This window comes from Budorcas taxicolor, chromosome 5, assembly GCF_023091745.1.
Source record: "Budorcas taxicolor isolate Tak-1 chromosome 5, Takin1.1, whole genome shotgun sequence".
NCBI lineage: Eukaryota > Metazoa > Chordata > Mammalia > Artiodactyla > Bovidae > Budorcas > Budorcas taxicolor.
In genome coordinates, this window is record NC_068914.1 from 132,859,699 (window position 1) to 132,878,910 (window position 19,212).

Sequence of the window (19,212 nt, forward strand, 5' to 3'; positions counted from 1 at the left end):
TATAATCTACTGGTGTAAAACTTAAAATATCTAGAGGAGGATTTAATGGATAAGTGTGAAAAACTCATCTTTATCTCATATAATATACCAGAAAGTTTTGATTTAACAAAAACAAGCATAAGGCAATGCATGTGACATGCACGTGATGTGCAGTCTTCAAGATACAAGGGTCGTTCAACAAATATTAAACAAGCAGGTCCTCCCCTGCCACTCATGGGCACGATGACAAGGCCAGTCCTAACATGCATAGGGCCTAGACAAATATTTGGCGTGTGATTCTGTCTATATAAACAAAATTCAAACGAATTTCACAACACAACAATAAAAGCAAAAACTTTTCTTGAAGGGTAACCAAAAAATAAAATTATTATTGGAACAATTTCTAAACCAGTGGCAATAGTTATTAGATTAATAAATGGAAAAGTGAAAAAAAGGAGAAGGAAATGCAAATTAAAAAAACACTATGTTTGGAAGAAAAAAAAAACACAAAAAACTAACATGGGCAGCCAGCTTGATCAGGGCATGAATTATCCTTGGTAACACATCAGGCATTTGGGTGATGTAATAATGAACTCCCAGTCTGCTCATACTAATCTCCTGGAATAAATTATAGGGAAATCTGGAAGGCAGTCTTTCTAAAATGTGTTATATGGAATTAATAGTAATAAATTTATATAACATTATTCCAGGTATGCCTAGAAGGCATTTAAATTACTCTTTATACTCTCCTATTTAAAAAAAAAATGATTTAACTGAGAAAGAAATGGTCTATTACCAAATTAGATTCACGAAAATGCAAATACTTATGTTCACCATCTTTAGTAGCTATTATTAACAGATCCATTCTCCTGAATACCCAAGTAGACAAGATACTGAATAATAATAACTTTCAATCAAAATTCATCCTTGAGATGTAAAATACTCCTGCTGCTGGTGCTGCTAAGTCACGTCAGTCGTGTCCGACTTTGAGCGACCCCATAGATGGCAGCCCACCAGGCTCCCGTCCCTGGGATTCTGCAGTCAAGAACACTGGAGTGGGTTGCCATTTCCTTCTCTGATGCATGAAAGTGAAAAGTTAAAGTGAAGTCGCTCAGTTGTGTCTGACTCTTCGCGACCCCATGGACTGCAGCCCACCAGGCTCCTCCGTCCATGGAATTTTCCAGGCAAGAGTACTGGAGTGGGTCACCAGTGCCTCCTCCAAAAATACTCCTAGAAGTTTCTTAATTTAGAAGCTTTATAGTTTGGAGCTTCTAGTATGTGACAGATAATTAAAGTCATGCTACCAAAGAGGATACAGATAATTTTTTATTAAAAAAAATTGATATCAATTTATTGAAACTAAAAAAATTTAGAAAAAAGAGTTCACTCATGTCTCACACTTCCCATTCCTTGCAGTCATCAGTCTGTCCCTCGTATCTATGAAATTTTTTTTTTAATTCCTCATATAAGAGAGCTCCTATGGTATTTGTTATGTTTGACTTATTTCACTTAGTTTAGTGCCTTCAGGGTCCATTCATGTGTCACAAATGACAAGATTTCACTCTTTGTTATGACTGAGTCATGTTCCATTGTGTACATATACTACATCTTTATCCGTTCATCCACTAAAAGACACTTCCTGGCTATGGAAAATAATGCTGCAGTGAACACGGGGGTGCATATATCTTTTTCAATAAGTGTTTTCATTCTCTTTGAATAAACACCTAGAAGTGGAATTTGGTGGTTATGTTTTTAATTTGTGGAAAACCCATTGTCTTCCGTAGTGGTTGCACTCATTTACATTTCCATCAACAGTGTACAAAGGTTTTCTTTACTCTACATCTTGCCAGCATTTGCTTGTTGTCTTTTTTTGACACGTAATTCTAACAGGTGATAATTCAGTGTGGTTTTGATTTACATTTCCCTGAGGATTCGTGATGTTGAGCATCTTTTCATGTACCTATTGGGCATATGTATAACTTCTTTGGAAAAAATGACGATCCAAATATTCTACACATTTTGAAATCAAATTGTTTTTGTCTTGCTATTGTGTTGTATAAGCTCTTTATATATTTTGGATACTAGCCATTTATTAGATACATGATTTGTAAATATTTTCCCCTATTCAGTAGGCTGCCTTTTCATTTTGTTTATGATTTCTTTTGCTGTGAGGAAAATTTTTAGCTTGATATAGTACTTCTTGTTTATTTCTGCTTTTATTGCTTTTGCTTTGGGTGTTAAAAAAATCATTACCACAATCTAAATCAAGGAGGTTGCTACTTATCTTCTACAGTTTTATGGCTTCTGGTCTTACCTTCAAGTCTTTAATCCATTTTGAATCAACGTGTGTATGTTGTGTAAAACAGTGGTCCAGTTTTATTTGTTTGTGTGCGGTTCTTCAATTTTCTCAATACCATTTATTAAGGAGACTGTTCTATCCTCTTTGTATATTCTGGCCTACTTTGTCATAAATATATGTGAGGGTTTATATTTCTGGGCTCTCTACGCTGTTCCATTGATTTGTGTGTCTGTTTTAATGTAATACAGTGTTTTGATTACTATGCCTGCTAAGTCACTTCAGTAGTGTCTGACTCTTTGCGACCCCATGAACTGTAGTCTGCTAGGCTCCTCTGTCCACAGGATTCTCCAGGCAGGAATACTGGAGAGGGTTGCCATGCTCTCCTCCAGGGAATCATCCCAACACGTGATTGAATCTGTGTCTCATATGGCTCCTGCATTGCAGGCAGATTCCTTACCTCTGAGCCATCAGAGAAGCCCTTTGATTACATCTCCATAATATAGTTTGAAATAAGGGAGTGTGATATACTAAGCTTTATTCTTCTTCCTCAAGATTGCTTGGCTATTTGAAATATTTAAGTTACATACAAATTTTAGGAATATCTATTATATTCTCTGAAAAATACCACTGGAATTTTGATAGGGATTGCATGAATATGGGACAAGGCAATGCACCCCACTCCAGTACTCTTGCCTGGAAAATCCCATGGACAGAGGAGCCTGGTAGGCTGCAGTCCATGGGGTTGCTAAGAGTTGGGCATGACTGAGCAACTTCACTTTCACTTTTCACTTTCATGCATTGAAGAAAGAAATGGCAACCCACTCCAGAGTTCTTGCCTGAAGAATACCAGGGACAGGGAGCCTGACGGGCTGCCATCTATGGGGTCACACAGAGTCGGACACGACTGAAGTGACTTAGCAGCAGCTTTGAATACGTAGATTGATTTGGATATTATGGACATTTTAACAATACTAATTCTTCTAATTCACGAGCACAGAATATCTTTCCATTTCTTTGTGTCTTCTTCAATTGCTTTAATTAATATCTTATAATTATCTATACACAGTTCTTTCACCTCCTTGGTTAAACTTATTTTAGGTATTTTGTAATTTTTGATGCATTGTCAGTGGAACTGCTTTCTTTATTTTTATTTCTGATACTTTGTTATTATTGTAAAGAAACAACAGAATTTTTGGTATTCATTTTATATTTTGAAACATCAATGAATTTGTTTGTTAGTCCTAACAGCTTTTTGATGAGGTCTTTAGGGTTTTCTGGTTGATTCCCTGGTGGCTCAGATGGTAAAGTGTCTGCCCACAATCTGGGAGACCTGGATTCGATCCCTGGGTCAGGAAGATCCCCTGGAAAAGGAAATCACAACCCACTCCAGTACTCTTGCCTAGAAAATTCCATGGATGGAGGAGCCTGGTGGGCTACAGTCCATGCGGTAGCAAAGAGTCGGACACGACTGAGCGACTTCACTTCATTTTTAGATCTGATATCACGTCAGTTTTCTAGATCCGATATCATGTCATCGGTATATAGTGACAATTTTACTTCTTCCTTTCGAATTTGGATGTCTTTTATTTATTTTCTTGCTTAATTGCTCTGGCTAGGACTTTCCATACTATGTTGAACAAAAGAGAGAGTGGGGATCCTTGTCATGTTCCTGTTCTTAGAGGAAAAGCTGATGCAGTGAGATGTCAACTGTTTGTCACATATGGCCTTTAGGATATTGAGGTGTGTTACCCCTATAACCACACTGTTGAGAGGGTTTTTTGTATACATCATAAACGGATGTTGAATTTTGTCAATTGCTTTTCTGCATTTATTGAGATGATCATAAGAATCTTATTCTCTATTCTGTTAATGTGGTATGTCACTCTGACTGATCTGCAGATGTTGAACTATCCTTACTTCCCTGGAATAAATTCTACTTGATCATGGTGTATGATCATTTTAATGTATTGTTGAATTCAGTTTACTAATATTTTATTAAGGACTGCTGCACCTATGTTTACAAGGGTAATGACTTACACTTCTCTTCTCATGTCCTTTTCTGGTTTTGGTATCAACATAATGCCAGCATCATAAAATGAGTTCAGAAGTATTCCCACCTCTTCCATTCTTTGGAAGACTTTGAAAAGGATTGGCAGAAATTGGTGCTGATGTTTAGCAGAATTCACCCGTGAAACTTTCTGGCCTCAGTTTTTCTTTGTTGGAAGGTTTTAAATTATTGGTCTGTTCAGATTTTCTGTTTCTTCCTGGTTCAGTCTTTGTACACGGTGTGCTCCTAAGAATTCAGCCATTACTTCTAAGTTGCTCAGCTTGTTGGCATATAATTATTCATAGAGGTAGGTATTTACTTCCAGGAACTGCTTTCTTAGAACTGCTTTTGCTATTGGGTTGGCCAAAAAAATTCATTTGGGTTTTACTGTATGATGTTACAGAAAACCTGAATAAACTTTTTGGCCAACCTAATATATCCCATAAATTGTAGTGTATTATATTTCCATTTCTTTGTAAGTATACTAAAAGTCTATTGCTACCTATTACCTTTTTTCCCACCAGAATATTCAAATATTTTCTTGTGTTGTATATACTATAATTCAATCACTTAGAAAGACAAACCAGAATTTCATGTCTAAAAATATACCTCAATTATTTGAAGATTAAACGTATCACACATAAGTTGTGTCTTCAAAAAGTGGTCTTAAGTGTAATTGATAAAGCTTGGTTGCTAATATATATATTATTAGTGTATATATACTACACACAGACATACACACTAAATGACTACAGAATCTGTTTGTCTCTACTGATAGTTTAAGGTATCAAAAATGCACTAAATGACGAAAGAACCTGCTAGTCTCTAACTATTGATAAATACAGGCCCACTGGTTTTTAGTATGTTAAAATGTTCCTAGTACATTCCCAGTACATTAAAATTCCTAGTACAATTCACAAATCAAAGTGATCTTTTCCCACAAAGACTCTTAGCTAAGTTACAAGGAAACTATTGGTCCCTTCAATGCCCTCTTACCTTTCGTAAGCTTTTCAAAGGAGAACAATTTTCTATTCTCTCTCTTAACTTTCCACTGAAAAGCTTTTCTTCAAGAATTTATAGCAAAGAGAAAACAAAACAAGAAAAACACTTAATTGCCTTCTGAGAATTTTATCCTCTGACTTCATTTGGTATTACTGGGAATGCTGCCAGAAAAAGAGTTCTGCCTGCTGCCGAAGTTTATATATCATTTAGCATCTTCCCTAATTTGGATGATCTAGTATTTGAGAGCTTATACTAAAAGGAAAAACAAAAAAAGGAAGAAGAAACCATCAGCCTGAATGTGTGAGCGAGCTGACAAATTATGTCACAGAATTATTGAGAATAAATAAATAAATGTTAATTAAATTCTTGCTGAGTTTGAAGAGTCATATACAATTAAGAGCTGAATTTAACTTGAAGTAAGATATTCACTGTTCTATAGGAATTTTATATGAAAGGTACACTTTATTATTTGTGATAATACATATATAATTTTGAAAGACGACATTAAATTTGAGGGGAACTTCTGTCTAGAAAGCATATAGGAGGAAAGTCAGAAGTTTAACTTTATCCTGGTCATGATGAATGTTCTCAATACGAGCTGATCATTTTTTTTCCTCCTAGCTAATACCGACTTTAGATAAAACTATATACTTCCTTCCTGAAGGCCAAAATTGTTTAGTTTGTTTTTGACTTCTTGAAGGTTAAAAACAGTGCAAGACATATATTGGTGTTTTTACATGAAAAACACCAATATATGTTTTGCAGGCTGCCCCTCACATGTGTGACAGCGCACTGCTATCTACCAGGTATTTATTGATGCTCACATATCAAGTCAGTCCCCATTTTTGGAAATCTAAAACAAATGTACTTCATATATTTTCTGCCATTCAAGGTTTTCCACTGTAATATCCCTACGTTTATATGCTCTTTCTCTATCAAGAAAACTGAAGTCATCAGGCTCACATTATTTCCCTGGTGGCTCAGTGGTAAAAGAAAGTGAAAGTCACTCAGTCACTTCTGAATCTTTGTGACCCCATGGACGGTAGCTTACTAGGCTTCTCTGTCCATGGAATTCTCCAGGCAAGAGTACTGGAGTGGGTAGCCATTCCCTTCTCCAGGGAATCTTCCCAAACCAGGGGTTGAACCCAGGTCTCCCACACTGCAGGCAGTTTCTTTATTAGCTGAGCCACCAGGGAAGCCCCAGGGGTAAAAGAAACTGCATGCAATGCAGGAGATGTGAGTTTGATCCCTGGGTCAGAAGGTTCCCTAGAGAAGGAATTGGCAACCCACTCCAGTATTCTTGCCCGGGAAACTCCATGCACAGAGGAACCTGGTGGGTTACAGTCCCAGAGGTTGCAAGACTTAGACATGACTTAGTGAGTAAGCAACATTTCATTTTTGTGCTACCTGTCCCCATTTATTGTCTCCTGTTCTGGTATAAATTTCTCTACTTTCTTTCCAAAGCTTCTTCATTAGTGCTTATTGGTGGATCTGTCTGATAATTCATTTAAGAACATGGTCAGTTTTTCTGAACTAGAGTAAATGGAAGAGTTCAGGGTAGGGACTGGTGGAGTGTAAGAAAAACACATAAATGGGTGTCAGAGGACCACTTAGAGAGAAAGTGCATTCCCTGCCCTGAACTACACTGTTTTCTCAGTCCTGAAATAGGTCACTATTGAGAACTTCCAGTGTTTTCTCCTCTACACTGATTCTCTTTGCCATTAACAGTTATTAAGACATATATCTCACCTTGGCACAAAAAAAAATTTCCTCACTTCTATTGCTATTTCTTTTTTTACTGAAGTATAGCTGATTTACAATGTTGTATTAATCTCTGCTCTACAGCAAAGTGATTCGGTTATACACACATACATTCTTTTTTATATTCTTTACAATTATGGTTAATCACAGGATATTGAATGGTCCATGGGGTCTCAAGAGTGTGACATGACTTAGCAACTAAACCATCAACATTCTTTTTTATATTCTTTACCATTATGGTTAATCAAACGATATCGAATATAGTTCACTGCCATACACTGGGACCTTGTCATTTTTCACCTCTTTCTTAATTCTACTTTTCTTTTAAAACTAAACTCCTCCAAGAGATCTTTCCAATATCTCACACCGAAAAGTGAAAGTTAAGTGAATGTGTTAGTCATTCAGTCATGTCTGACTCTTTGTGACCCCATGGACTGTATGTAGTCTGCTAGGGTCCCTCTGTCCCTAGAATTCTCCAGGAGAGAATACTGGAGTGGGCAGCCATTCCCTTCTCCAAGGGATCTTCCTGACCCAGGGGATCTTCCTGACCCAGGAACCCAACCTAGATCTCTTGCATTGCAGGCAGATTCTTTACCAATTGAGCCACCAGGGAAGCCCCACCTCACACTAATTCTTTTCTTAATTTCTGTATTCTGCTTTCCACCACTGCTTGACTGAAAGTGCATTCTCAGAGCCCACTAATGCCCTGCTCATCACTACATTCAATTGCATTTCCCATGTTTTTTTTTTTTTTTTTTTTTTAAATTTTCCTGAACCTGTGTTCGTGGCCTCAGCCCTCTTTTGAGTGTAGCTTGTCAGCATGCTCACTGCTTTCGATTCTGCATTAGTTCTCCTTCCTCTGTCTCCACTGAGCCTGTGTGTATGTTTTAACTCCCTCCCCAGGCTCCTCTCAGCCCGTATGCTGAGCCTCTCTCAAGAATCAGCCTTTCTTCTGTTTTTCTCTTTTCATGTTCTTCTTCTGGGATCTGTTGCCTGATGTAACTCTATTATCATATGTCTGTCTGGTACTCTTTAGTTGACATCTGCTCTCATCTGGCTGTGGTGGTGGTTCAGTTACTAAGTCATATCCAACTCTTGTGACCCCATGGACTGGAGCTCTCCAAGCTCCTCTGTCCATGGAATTTCCCAGACAAGAATACTGGAGTGGGTTGCCATTTCCTTCTCCCAGGGATCTTCCTGACCCAGGGATCAAACCTGTGTCTCCTGCATTGTAGACGGATTTCTGCATCTCAGGCAAATGTTTTACTGCTGAGCCACCAGAGAAGCCCTTTCATCTGACTACAGAGCCCAGAACAGCATCTCAAGTATCCATCTGAAATTCCCTTTGGGGGTTGTCATCTTTGCTTCTCACTCAGCATTGTGAACACTAACCTCATTATTTTCCCTGTGAACAGGCCTGGGTTACTGGCACTCATCTGTGAAGTACAGGATTTCAAACTCCTGACCCTCCTTACTTCTTCCTCATCTAATCAATAAAAAATGACATTCTCTGGATCATTCCTTCACAGGGGTTCCTGCAACGCTCCCTAGCCAGTCAGGTTTTATAAAGCAGTGATAAAGAAAGTTCACACATATCCAAACAACCCCACACTTTGCCAGTTCAGACATTTTCCTCAGGCTTTTTCCTTTCCTTCTTTACACTTCTAAAATCTTGTAACACAATCTTGAAGGCTCACCTCAGACACCATTTTTCCCATTTCTACTAGGCATAAATCAACAATCTGTCCCACCTAAACTCTAATCATACTTTGTTTATATAATTAATTTTACACCTACCACTCTGCCTTATAGGCACATTATCTACTCAAGTATTGCTCTGTTTCCAACTATACCTTGTAAGCTCTCAGAACACAATAAACTTGTCACTCGGTTTTCCCTCAGACTGAGACCTACCACAGTGCCGTCCACATAGTAAGTGGTCAAAAATCTGTCTTCAATTAAACTAAATCTTTTCCTAAAGAGATGGTATTTGAATGAGGCCTTGTGGTATTTTAAAATACTTAGAGGTCTGTATTCAAATGCAGTCAGCAATTCCCTTCAAATGGCTGAAAGGCTTTAGACATATTGTTCAAGGAAGTAATAGCAAGATAAGAAGAGATCAATGATCTAAAACATAAATACAGTGTCTTATTTCCCCCCTCTGGTGGGGAATTAGAATTAGAGATTTTACTCTGTGCTTAATTTACCTTGAATTTCCAAATAAACTATTCTGTTGTAATTGGTATCTTTTTAATGTTTGGGTATGTGTTCTTGCTTTTTAAAACACTTGTTTGTTTTTAAATTGGAGTATAATTGCTTTACAATGTTGTGTAGGTTTTTGCCGTACAACAGTCTGAATCAGTTATATGTATACGTACTGTTTTTGCTTTTGACTTTGAGAATTGTTATCTGAGTTGAGAATCAAGGTGAGATAAAGGTATACTCTATTGTTGTTGTTTAGTTGCTAAATCATGTCCGACTGTTTGTGATCCCATGGACTGTAGCCCGCCAGGCTCCTCTGTCCATGGACTATCTCAGGCAAGAATACTGGAATGGGTTGCCATTTTCTCCTTCAGGAGATTTTCCTGAGCCAGGGGATCAAACCCATGTCTCTTGTATCTCCTGCATTGACAGATGGATTCTCTACCACTATGTTGCCTGGGAAGCCCCCTTATCCCAGGAACCTGGGGTTTCTTGCTGGTGCTCATCTTTACCTTTGATAGATCTAGAATTACAAATAATTTACCATGTATTCATTACCAATCTGGCAGCAAATTCTGATTTAAAATATTAAATGGGTACAGAGGGCGAGTTGTTGGAGAAAATAGAGAAGTACAAGTAAGGTAAAGTGAGGCATAAATTCTTTTGGATAATGCTGATTTAATTGGACTGATTTATATTATCTACTCATCAAATTGACATCAGACAAAAATGCAAACACAGCTATTAACCTTGCCACTAAAAACAACTGACTGACTTGGTTGTACTTTCTCAGTGACCTAAATTAAGCTGTTATCCATGAAAACTTAATGACAGCACAGGTCATGTCAACTTGGTAAAACTCTGGGGAGAATTTCATATTTCAAAATGATTTTTAATATGCAGTACTGCATATCCAATTCTCTTTCTCTTAACCATATTTTTAGTGTTATCTTTTATTTGGCATGTTTACAGTCAGGTAAGTGCAGACAACTAAGAGAAAACTGATTTTTCTATTTCTTCACAAAGTACCCTAGGAGGAAAGATAATTTTCTCAGTGTAAAATTCAGCCTTTATTCTGTCAGGCAAAGTAATTATGAAAGCAAAACAAATCCACATTGTCTAATTAGGTCATTAGAAAGCATAAATGCGTCATGGAAGATTTCTTCTTGCCTAAGACATAAAGTAAGACAATGAGAACAGTCTGGTAATATAGAAAGGTTTATAATTTGTTTCTTTTCCTAAATAATAGGTCCTTTCATCTTTCTATTTCCCTAAGATGAAGACAGTTCATTTAGAGATAAAATCTGTAATTAGTTCAGGGTTTAATGTGATTATATTTCAAAATATTTAACCAAAACCAGGAAGATAGAGACAAGAAGAAATACATAGAAAAATTAGCAAATGAAGTGAATAAAATCAAGAGAGTAGGTTGCTGATAAAAATAAATTCTGTAGAGACGAGATGAATATAAAATCTCTATTGAGAGGAACATGAACATAACAAATCTGGGATACTAGAAAGCTCTTCAGAGGAATATACTGATATCTGCCCTTGGGATCTGAAACCAGACTTTAATTACAGCTAAGTAAAATAAAAACAAATGGCATGACTGCTGTGCCTCTTCTCTGTCCTTATTTCTTGAGTTTCAGAAAAGTCATGGCTCCACATGTTAAGCAACAAAATGCAAAAAAGGAAAAGAAACTTACCTGTGATCCTCGTGGCCCTCGTTTGTGGTCCCATTCTGAATGCCCCATGAGCTGTAAGACAATATAATAATGATAGTAATTAAATGATCCCTATTTTATATGTCAACAATGTATAGTCTTTCTTTTATAGAATAATAGACTTTTGAAACCTATGTTTTAATAGTAAAGTATTAAATAGCTTTAGCCTGCCAGACTCCTCTGTCCATGGGATTCTCCAGATAAGAGTACTAGAGTGAGTTGCCACGCCCTCCTCCAGGGAATCCTCCCAACCCGGAGATTAAACCTGCTTCTCTTATGACTCCTACGTAGGAGGGTTCTTTACCACTAGTGTCCCCTTGAAAGCCCCAAAGGTCAAGACAATATAGTAATGACAGCAAATTCAGTTCAGTTCAGTCAGTCACGTCTGACTCTTTGTGACCCCATGGATTGCAGCAGACCAGGTTTCCGTATTCATCACCAACTCCCGGAGCTTACTCAAACTCATTTCCATCGAGTCGGTGACGCCATTCAACCATCTTATCCTCCGTCATCTCCTTCTCCGTCTGCCTTCAATCTTTTCCAGCATCAGGGTCTTTTCAAATGAGTCAGTTCTTTGCATCAGGTGACCAAACTATTGGAGTTTCAGCTTCAGCATCAGTTCTTCCAATGAATATTCAAGATTGATTTCCTTTAAGATGGACGGGCTTGCTCTCATTGCACTCCAAGGGACTCTAAAGAGTCTTCAACATCACAGTTCAAAAGCATCAGTTCTTTGGAACTCAGCTTTCTTTTTAGTCCAACCCTCACATCCATACATGACTATTGGAAAAACCATAACTTTGACTAGATGGACCCTTGTTGGCAAAGTAATGTCTCTGCTTTTTAATATGCTGTCTAGGTTGTTTATAATTTTTCTTCTAAGAGCAAGCATCTTTTAATTTCATGGCTGCAGTCACCATCTGCAGTGATTTTAGAGCCACCCAAAATAAAGTCTGACACTGTTTCCACGGTTTCCCCATCTATTTGAAATGAAGTGATGGGACCAGATGCCATGATCTTAGTTTTCTGAATGTTGAGTTTTAAGCCAACTTTTTCACTCTCCTCTTTCACTTTCATCAAGAAGCTCTTTAGTTCTTTGCTTTCTGTCATGAGGGTGGTGTCATCTGCATATCTGAGGTTATTGATATTTCTCCTGGCAATCTTGATTCCAGCTTGTGCTTCCTCCAGCCCAGCATTTCTCATGATGTACTCTTCATATATGTTAAATTAGCAGGATGACAATATACAGCCTTGATGTACTCCTTTCCCGATTTGGAACTAGTCTGTTGTTCCAAGTCCAGTTCTAACTGTTGCTTCCTGACCTGCATACAGATTTCTCAAGAGTCAGGTCAGGTGGTCTGGTATTCCCATCTCTTGGACAATTTTTCACAGTTTGTTGTGATTACACAGTCAAAGGCTTTGGTATAGTTAATAAAGCCGAAGTAGATGTTTTTCTGGAACTCTCTTGCTTTTTCAGTGATCTAATGGATGTTGGCAATTTGATCTCTGTTCCTCTGCCTTTTCTAAATCCAGCTTGAACATATGGAAGTTCACGGTTCATGTACTGTTGAAGCCTGGCTTGGAGAATTTTGAGCATTACTTTGCTAGAGTGTGAGATGAGTGCAATTGTTCAGTAGTTTGAACATTCTTTGGTATTGCTTTTGGGATTGGAATGAAAACTGACCTTTTCCAGTTCTGTGGCCACTGCTGAGTTCTCCAAATTTGCTGACATATTGAGTGCAGCACTTTCACAGCATCCTCTTTCAGGATTTGAAATAGGTCAGCTGGAATTCCATCACCTCCACTAGCTTTGTTCATAGTGATGCTTCCTAAAACCCACTTGACTTCGCTTTCCAGGATGTCTGGCTCTAGGTGAGTGATCACACCATCGTGATTATTTGGGTCATGAAGATCTTTTTTGTATAGTTCTTCTGCGTATTCTTGCCAGTAAATTAAAATCTTGCCAGCAAATTCTTGACAGTAAATTAAATTATACCTATTTACATGGCAACAGTTTCTACTCTTTCATGGACATAGGAGCCTGGTAGGCTGCAGTCCATGGGGTCACTAAGAGTCAGACATGCCTGAGTGACTTCACTTTCAGTTTTCACTTTCATGCCTTGGAGAAGGAAATGACAACCCACTCCAGTGTACTTTCCTGGAGAATCCCGGGGACAGGGGAGCCTGGTGGGCTTCCATCTATAGGGTCGCACAGAGTTGGACACAACTGAAGTGTCTAACTTAGCAGCAGCAGCAGGCTTTTTGAAACCTATGTTTTAACAGTAAGGTATTAAATAGCCCTCACGAATATAAATTAACATATCTAAAGTAATACAGCTCTTTTTAAAAATTCTTTTTTATTATGGTAAAGGTCACATAACATACTATTTTAGCTATTTATACATATTTCACTGTATATTTATATGACACTAAGTATATTCACATTGTTTTGCAACTCTCACCATCAGCCTAATCTTTCACTTTCCTCAACTGAAACTGTCCCTATTAAACACTAAGTCCTCCCCAGCCTAACCCCTACCCCCTGCATCTAACAATGCACTTTCTGACTGTATGAATTTAACTATTCTAAGTACCTTGTATAGTGGAATCAAAAATTATTTGTCTGTACCTACTGTATATTAGAATGCATTTTTAAGGTTAACTTGTGTCCTGCAAACAGATTGAAAAAAAAATCAACTTCTGGCTTGATACCTAGTATTTCAATTACTCGTTGTTTTGAAGATATTTTAATATTACTGTGTGACTAAATAAGTCTGCTAATATACAGCTTTCCTAGTCTGTGTCAGGAACATTCTAGAGAGATGTTAAACCATGTTAAGCTTTATTTACATGGCATTAAGCTTGTAGTTTATTAACAAAACATCCTGCAGAAATCTACTAGTGTAGCCTAGCCTACTGTCAGAAATGATAAGAACCAGAAGGCCAAAATATTTCAATAATTTTAAATTCTGTGTTTATAAATCACAAAAATATGAGAGTTCTAAGGAGAAAAAATTATTTAATCTGAAATACACCCCCAAAGTTACAAATATAGATTTTTATAAAAACACAGACTGTAAGACATTATCAAGTTATTTCCAGAGTTGTAACAGCACTGAGCTACTTTGCTTCAGATCATGATATTTATTTGCTGAAAATAACATTTACCATGAAGAATATTAAGAAAATGCAAGCATCAACCAAGAGGAATAAAATTCCATTTCTCTGTCTAGTCACTCACTAGTCATGTGTACCACATGAAAGAACTCCTTACCAATAAGAAGCTGTCATGCTAACAAGACATATTGTAAAGCATGTTTATATATATTAGTTTTTCTATTCAATTGCATTGACTTTGACAACAAAAGACAAAGAAACTGTTCACAATAGCAACAAAAAGTAATATGCTTTTGAACATTATCAAGAAATGTTTGATAATCATACACAGAAAATGGTAAAACTTCACTGATGAACATAAAATGCTCCTGTTTGAGAAGTTAATTCAATAAAATTATGTTCATTTCTACCAAAATAAATATATAGGTTTAACTCAATTTCAATAAAAAGTTGCTTGCATTTTTAAAAGATATTGAAAAAAAAGAACCCAAATTTTATCTGAGAGAATAAACTAAGAATCAAAATATCAGAAGGGATAAATATGCCCTAGTGGTTATTAAAGCATATTAAAATATTAAAATTTAATTCAAATTATAGGATAATGCTTCATAACTCAAAATATAAATGAATGAAATGTAGTGGACAGTTCAATTCAAGTACATGTAGTAACAAAACATGAAAAAGAAAATACAAAAATTAATGAGTTCTTGATGAATTATTCAATCAATGGAAAAAAGAAAAAATATAGAGCTGAACCTATATTAAAAGCAGTAGATAAAAAGAGTTATTTTAAAAAGATTAAACTGTAAGTATTAGAACAAAATGAAAACAAATACTTAAACTATCTTAGAATAAAAAAAAAGAATTTCCAAATTTAGAAAAAGGTCAGATCAACTGATCAGGATACCTGAAATCTTCAAGTGCCTTCACAAATGTCATACTGGTAAAATATCGACCTGGTGGCTCAGAGGTTAAAGTGTCTGCCTCCAATGTGGGAGACCTGGGTTCGATCCCTGGGTCGGGAAGATCCCCTAGAGAAGGAAATGGCAACCCACTCCAGTATGCTTGCCTGGAGAATCCCATGGACGGAGGAGCCTGGTAGGCTACAGTCCACGGGGTCGCAAAGAGTTGGACACGACTGAGCGACTTCACCATTCAAATGGTAGGTAAAGAATAACATCTTCAGTCCACTAAAAACTCTACACATTTTAAAGAAATACAACCCTAGTAGATAACTGGAAGAAAGGATAAGGACAATTTACACAATAAATATCAAGTCAAGAGGTTTATGGGAAACAACTAATTTTATTAGAAGTGAAAGAAACTCAGGATAAACAATAACAAAAAAACTACTGTTGCCTACTTTATTTGAAAATTGCTTATGTTGAATATTAGGTGAGGATTTAGGGAGATAAATATACACATATTGTTATTATATAGAAAACATACATACTGAGATATATATGCATATATATACAACACACTTATACAGACACACAACATATATGTTAATTTTAATACATACTATATAGTATTAAATATCCACACCCTTTGATCAGTAAATAAAATTGTAAAAATCTGGTAGTTACACCGTGCTGTCCAACATAAGGGGAGCTATTCAAAACATTATAGTATATAAAAGAAAAGAATATAGCAATTAAAATTTGACTTTTAGAAGCTTTAAAAGTTACATGAGAAATGCTCATGGTATAATTATTCATTTTTAATAAGATAGTCAATTATTATAAGCCTTGAAATTACTGTAATGATTTAAGTATAGTTTGGCTAGCACACAATCCTGGGTGAATTAGACAAAGATAGTCATCACGTAAAATTGAATGCTTGCCTAGGTGATCTGTCCTTAATGCTTTAATTTTTCAATTTGTAGATTTATTGGCATACATCTGCCAGTAAATATTCATTAATGCTAATTTAAAGTTAATTATAAGATTAAATATTAATCAATCAATGAAACAGTCTGATTCAGAACATAAAGTAAGAATATTTAATCAATTACTCACTAGAACTATCAAAATAATTGACACATTTCAGTCATCTTACTGAAATTTTGGGAGACTTTGATTTATAATAGGGAAATGAGATGCTTGTTTTGGCAACTATAAAGAGATGATAAACTTGGGTACCAGACTGATAAGAGAAAAATGATTTTTAAGCAGAAGGCTTAATTTCTCTTCTCTCACTATTTTGTCGAGGTCTTCACAAGAAAACAGTTTATAAAACGTTGTTATGACCATCATCTTCTTGCTAGTGAATTTAAACTAGCAGGGTAACGGTAAATTCTACTATGCTGCTGCTGCTGCTGCTAAGTCGCTTCAGTCGTGTCCAACTCTGTGCGACCCCATAGACGGCAGCCCACCAGGCTCCCCCGTCCCTGGGATTCTCCAGGCAACAACACTGGAGTGGGTTGCCTTTTCCTTCTCCAATGCATGAAAGTGAAAAGTGAAAGTGAAGTTGCTCAGTCATGTCCGACTCTTAGCAACCCCATGGACTGTAGCCTACCAGGCTCCTCCATCCATAGGATTTTCCAGGCAAGAGTACTGGAGTGGGGTGCCTATGCATGAGTATAAAAATAAAAATAAATAAATAAATAACAAACATAATTTGTAATCCACTTATACTAATTTAAGGGAGAATATTTAATGATGACAGGTGCTAAGTCAAGAACATAACATTTCTCCAAGATCAGAACTAAAGAAAAACTTGGGATTCACTGCCCTCTGCCATTAACTCTCTTAAAGACAACTTTTGGTCAAACAATAAAAACATTCCAAATGTGACTCATTTGGGTCTTCACTTACAACAGAAGAGAATTTGATAATTTATAAACTAAAACTTATAAACTTCCAATAGTTTCACTCTCTGACTTTTAAAAATAAACTATAAAATAGTAATTATACTAAATGTGTTATGTATCAGACAGAGTTATTTCCTTGCAGTATACTATAGACTAATGAGAAAGATTTAGGCCAAAGGAATTCTATTTCATTGTATCATTATATACTTATCATTGTGTGTGTGTGTTTGTGTTTGTTAGTTGCTCAGTCATGTCTGACTCTTTGTGACCCCATGGACTGTAGCCCACCAGGCTCCTTTGTCCATTGAATTCTCCAGGCAAGAATATTGGAGTGGGTTGTCATTCCCTTCTCCAGGAGACCTTCCCAACCCAGGGATTAAACCCAGGTCTCCTGTATAACAGGCAGATTCTTTACCATCTGAGCCACCAGGGAATTCCAATTAATACAATTATTATAATATTTTTTAAAAATCTGAGTTGACCACGCATGTGGTAGTATTTCCAAATGATACTGCTACTACTTTTTTAAAGGTAATTAAAAGTTACAGTAATCTATATGCTATGCAAAATTTTTTAAAAATAATAAATTCTGAAGTAGTAAATGAGATGCTGGAATATCCTCTATTCAATAAGACATGCAATAAGAGAGGGAAAGGAAAGTAACAAAGATTTTTGTCCCTTTGGACTTGAGGAAATCATACAAGGGGCTTTATCATTAAACACCTATTTTTCATTAAAGTAATTTGAGCCAAAATTTAACATTATTTCAGTGTTGAATGTATGAGGTTTACTATAGTATTTTCTCGCATTTGTTTATTAAATGCTGAGAAAGAGGTTGGCCGGGGGTGGGGGTACTGGTTAGGGTATCAGGGCTCTATTCCTTCCCAAGATCATTGAATACCCAGCACAGGTGAGGGTTGAGTGAGGATCAGCTTCATATTCGTAGATGATAGCATCTGAAATGTTTACTTTATTTATTTTACAGCACTGCCCTCAGATCATGGATCCAAGACTAAAATGAACACCATTCTTTCAGTATTATTTTTTAAAAAGCTATTCATAGTATGAAAAACTGCCTGACTTATTTAATACTACAGATTATTTAAATTAAAATGAAGCATTTGACCGCTCATCAGTATTCCCATTAAAGCAGAACCGTAGACTATAAGTTTTAGAAAGCACAGCGATACCTCCCTAGCCCCACTCTCTTTATTAATGATCAGACAAATGAAAAAAAAATTAGTTATAATAAATACTGAAGAAGAGAACTTGCATCATAAGTCAATTAATTACAGAATTCCACGCAAATTGATGTTGATGTCACACCAGTGAGAAAGTCAAAACATCCTTTGAATCTATAGGTAGAAATCAGTGTTAAGGTGCAGACGTCCAACGTAGTCATTTGATATTATCACGTGATTAGATGAAAGATAGAAATGGGTCATGCACTGACAATGAGGAACAGAAGTAGAATTTGTGGAATCATTTTTTCTTTCTTTTTGCAATTGAATTTATATGGACTAAATGTTCAAGATAAGTGAACAGCAGTATGATACCTAGGCCACTCTGGGAAAAGAGAAAGAAAGTTGATTAATATGATATGATACTCTTTTTGGAGGAGGAATTCTGATTTTATAATCTGTTATACAAAAGTTCTAAAACTACAGGAGAGAGAGAGAGAAAGTAAGACTAAAACATAAATAATAAATGGGAAATTCAAATATATTCTGTTTGATAAAGAATATAGGGCTTCTTAATTCTCTGGGTAATAATATTTTAATAAACATCTAACCAGGATGTTTGAGGACATACAGGTCACCAAGTTTATGACTACACATGGCAAACAGAAGGAATTCTCTTTAAAACTGTATACCTTTCCTTCATTCTCAGTTCCCATTAATCAGGATGGGTAAAAAGAAGATGCTTAAATTTATTCCCAGGAAACAAAATATACTTCCTTGCAAGAAACATAATTTGTTATGTAAAGCATTTTGAAAATCCTAACTTCCTTGACACTAATTTTCATCCTTATGAAATAAATTCCTCTTTTATTTTTAATAATCAATTTCTACATCACTGCCTTTAGCTAACAGAATGTTGCACAGTACTCAGTTCCAAGGAAAACAAAACTGCTGCCAAACTTGGAATTTAAAAAGTTCACAGGGGAAGCAAATGAGAAGTTAGCATGGAAACAAAATGGTTTCAACCAAGCAAAGATATTTTTAATAATATGAGAAATGCAGATAGCTGAATGTGTGTTTCTGTA

The 19,212-nt window shown here is 36.2% G+C and overlaps 1 protein-coding gene across 1 annotated transcript in view; it reads right to left on the reverse strand.

Moving 5' to 3' along the window:
* PDE3A (phosphodiesterase 3A) overlaps positions 1 to 19,212 on the reverse strand; it is a 360,678-nt gene that overhangs the window by 130,431 nt on the left and 211,035 nt on the right. The window contains exon 2 of the mRNA XM_052640449.1: positions 10,997 to 11,047. Within this exon, the coding sequence (XP_052496409.1) occupies positions 10,997 to 11,047 (51 nt within the window). The remainder of the gene's footprint in view (positions 1 to 10,996; positions 11,048 to 19,212) is intronic.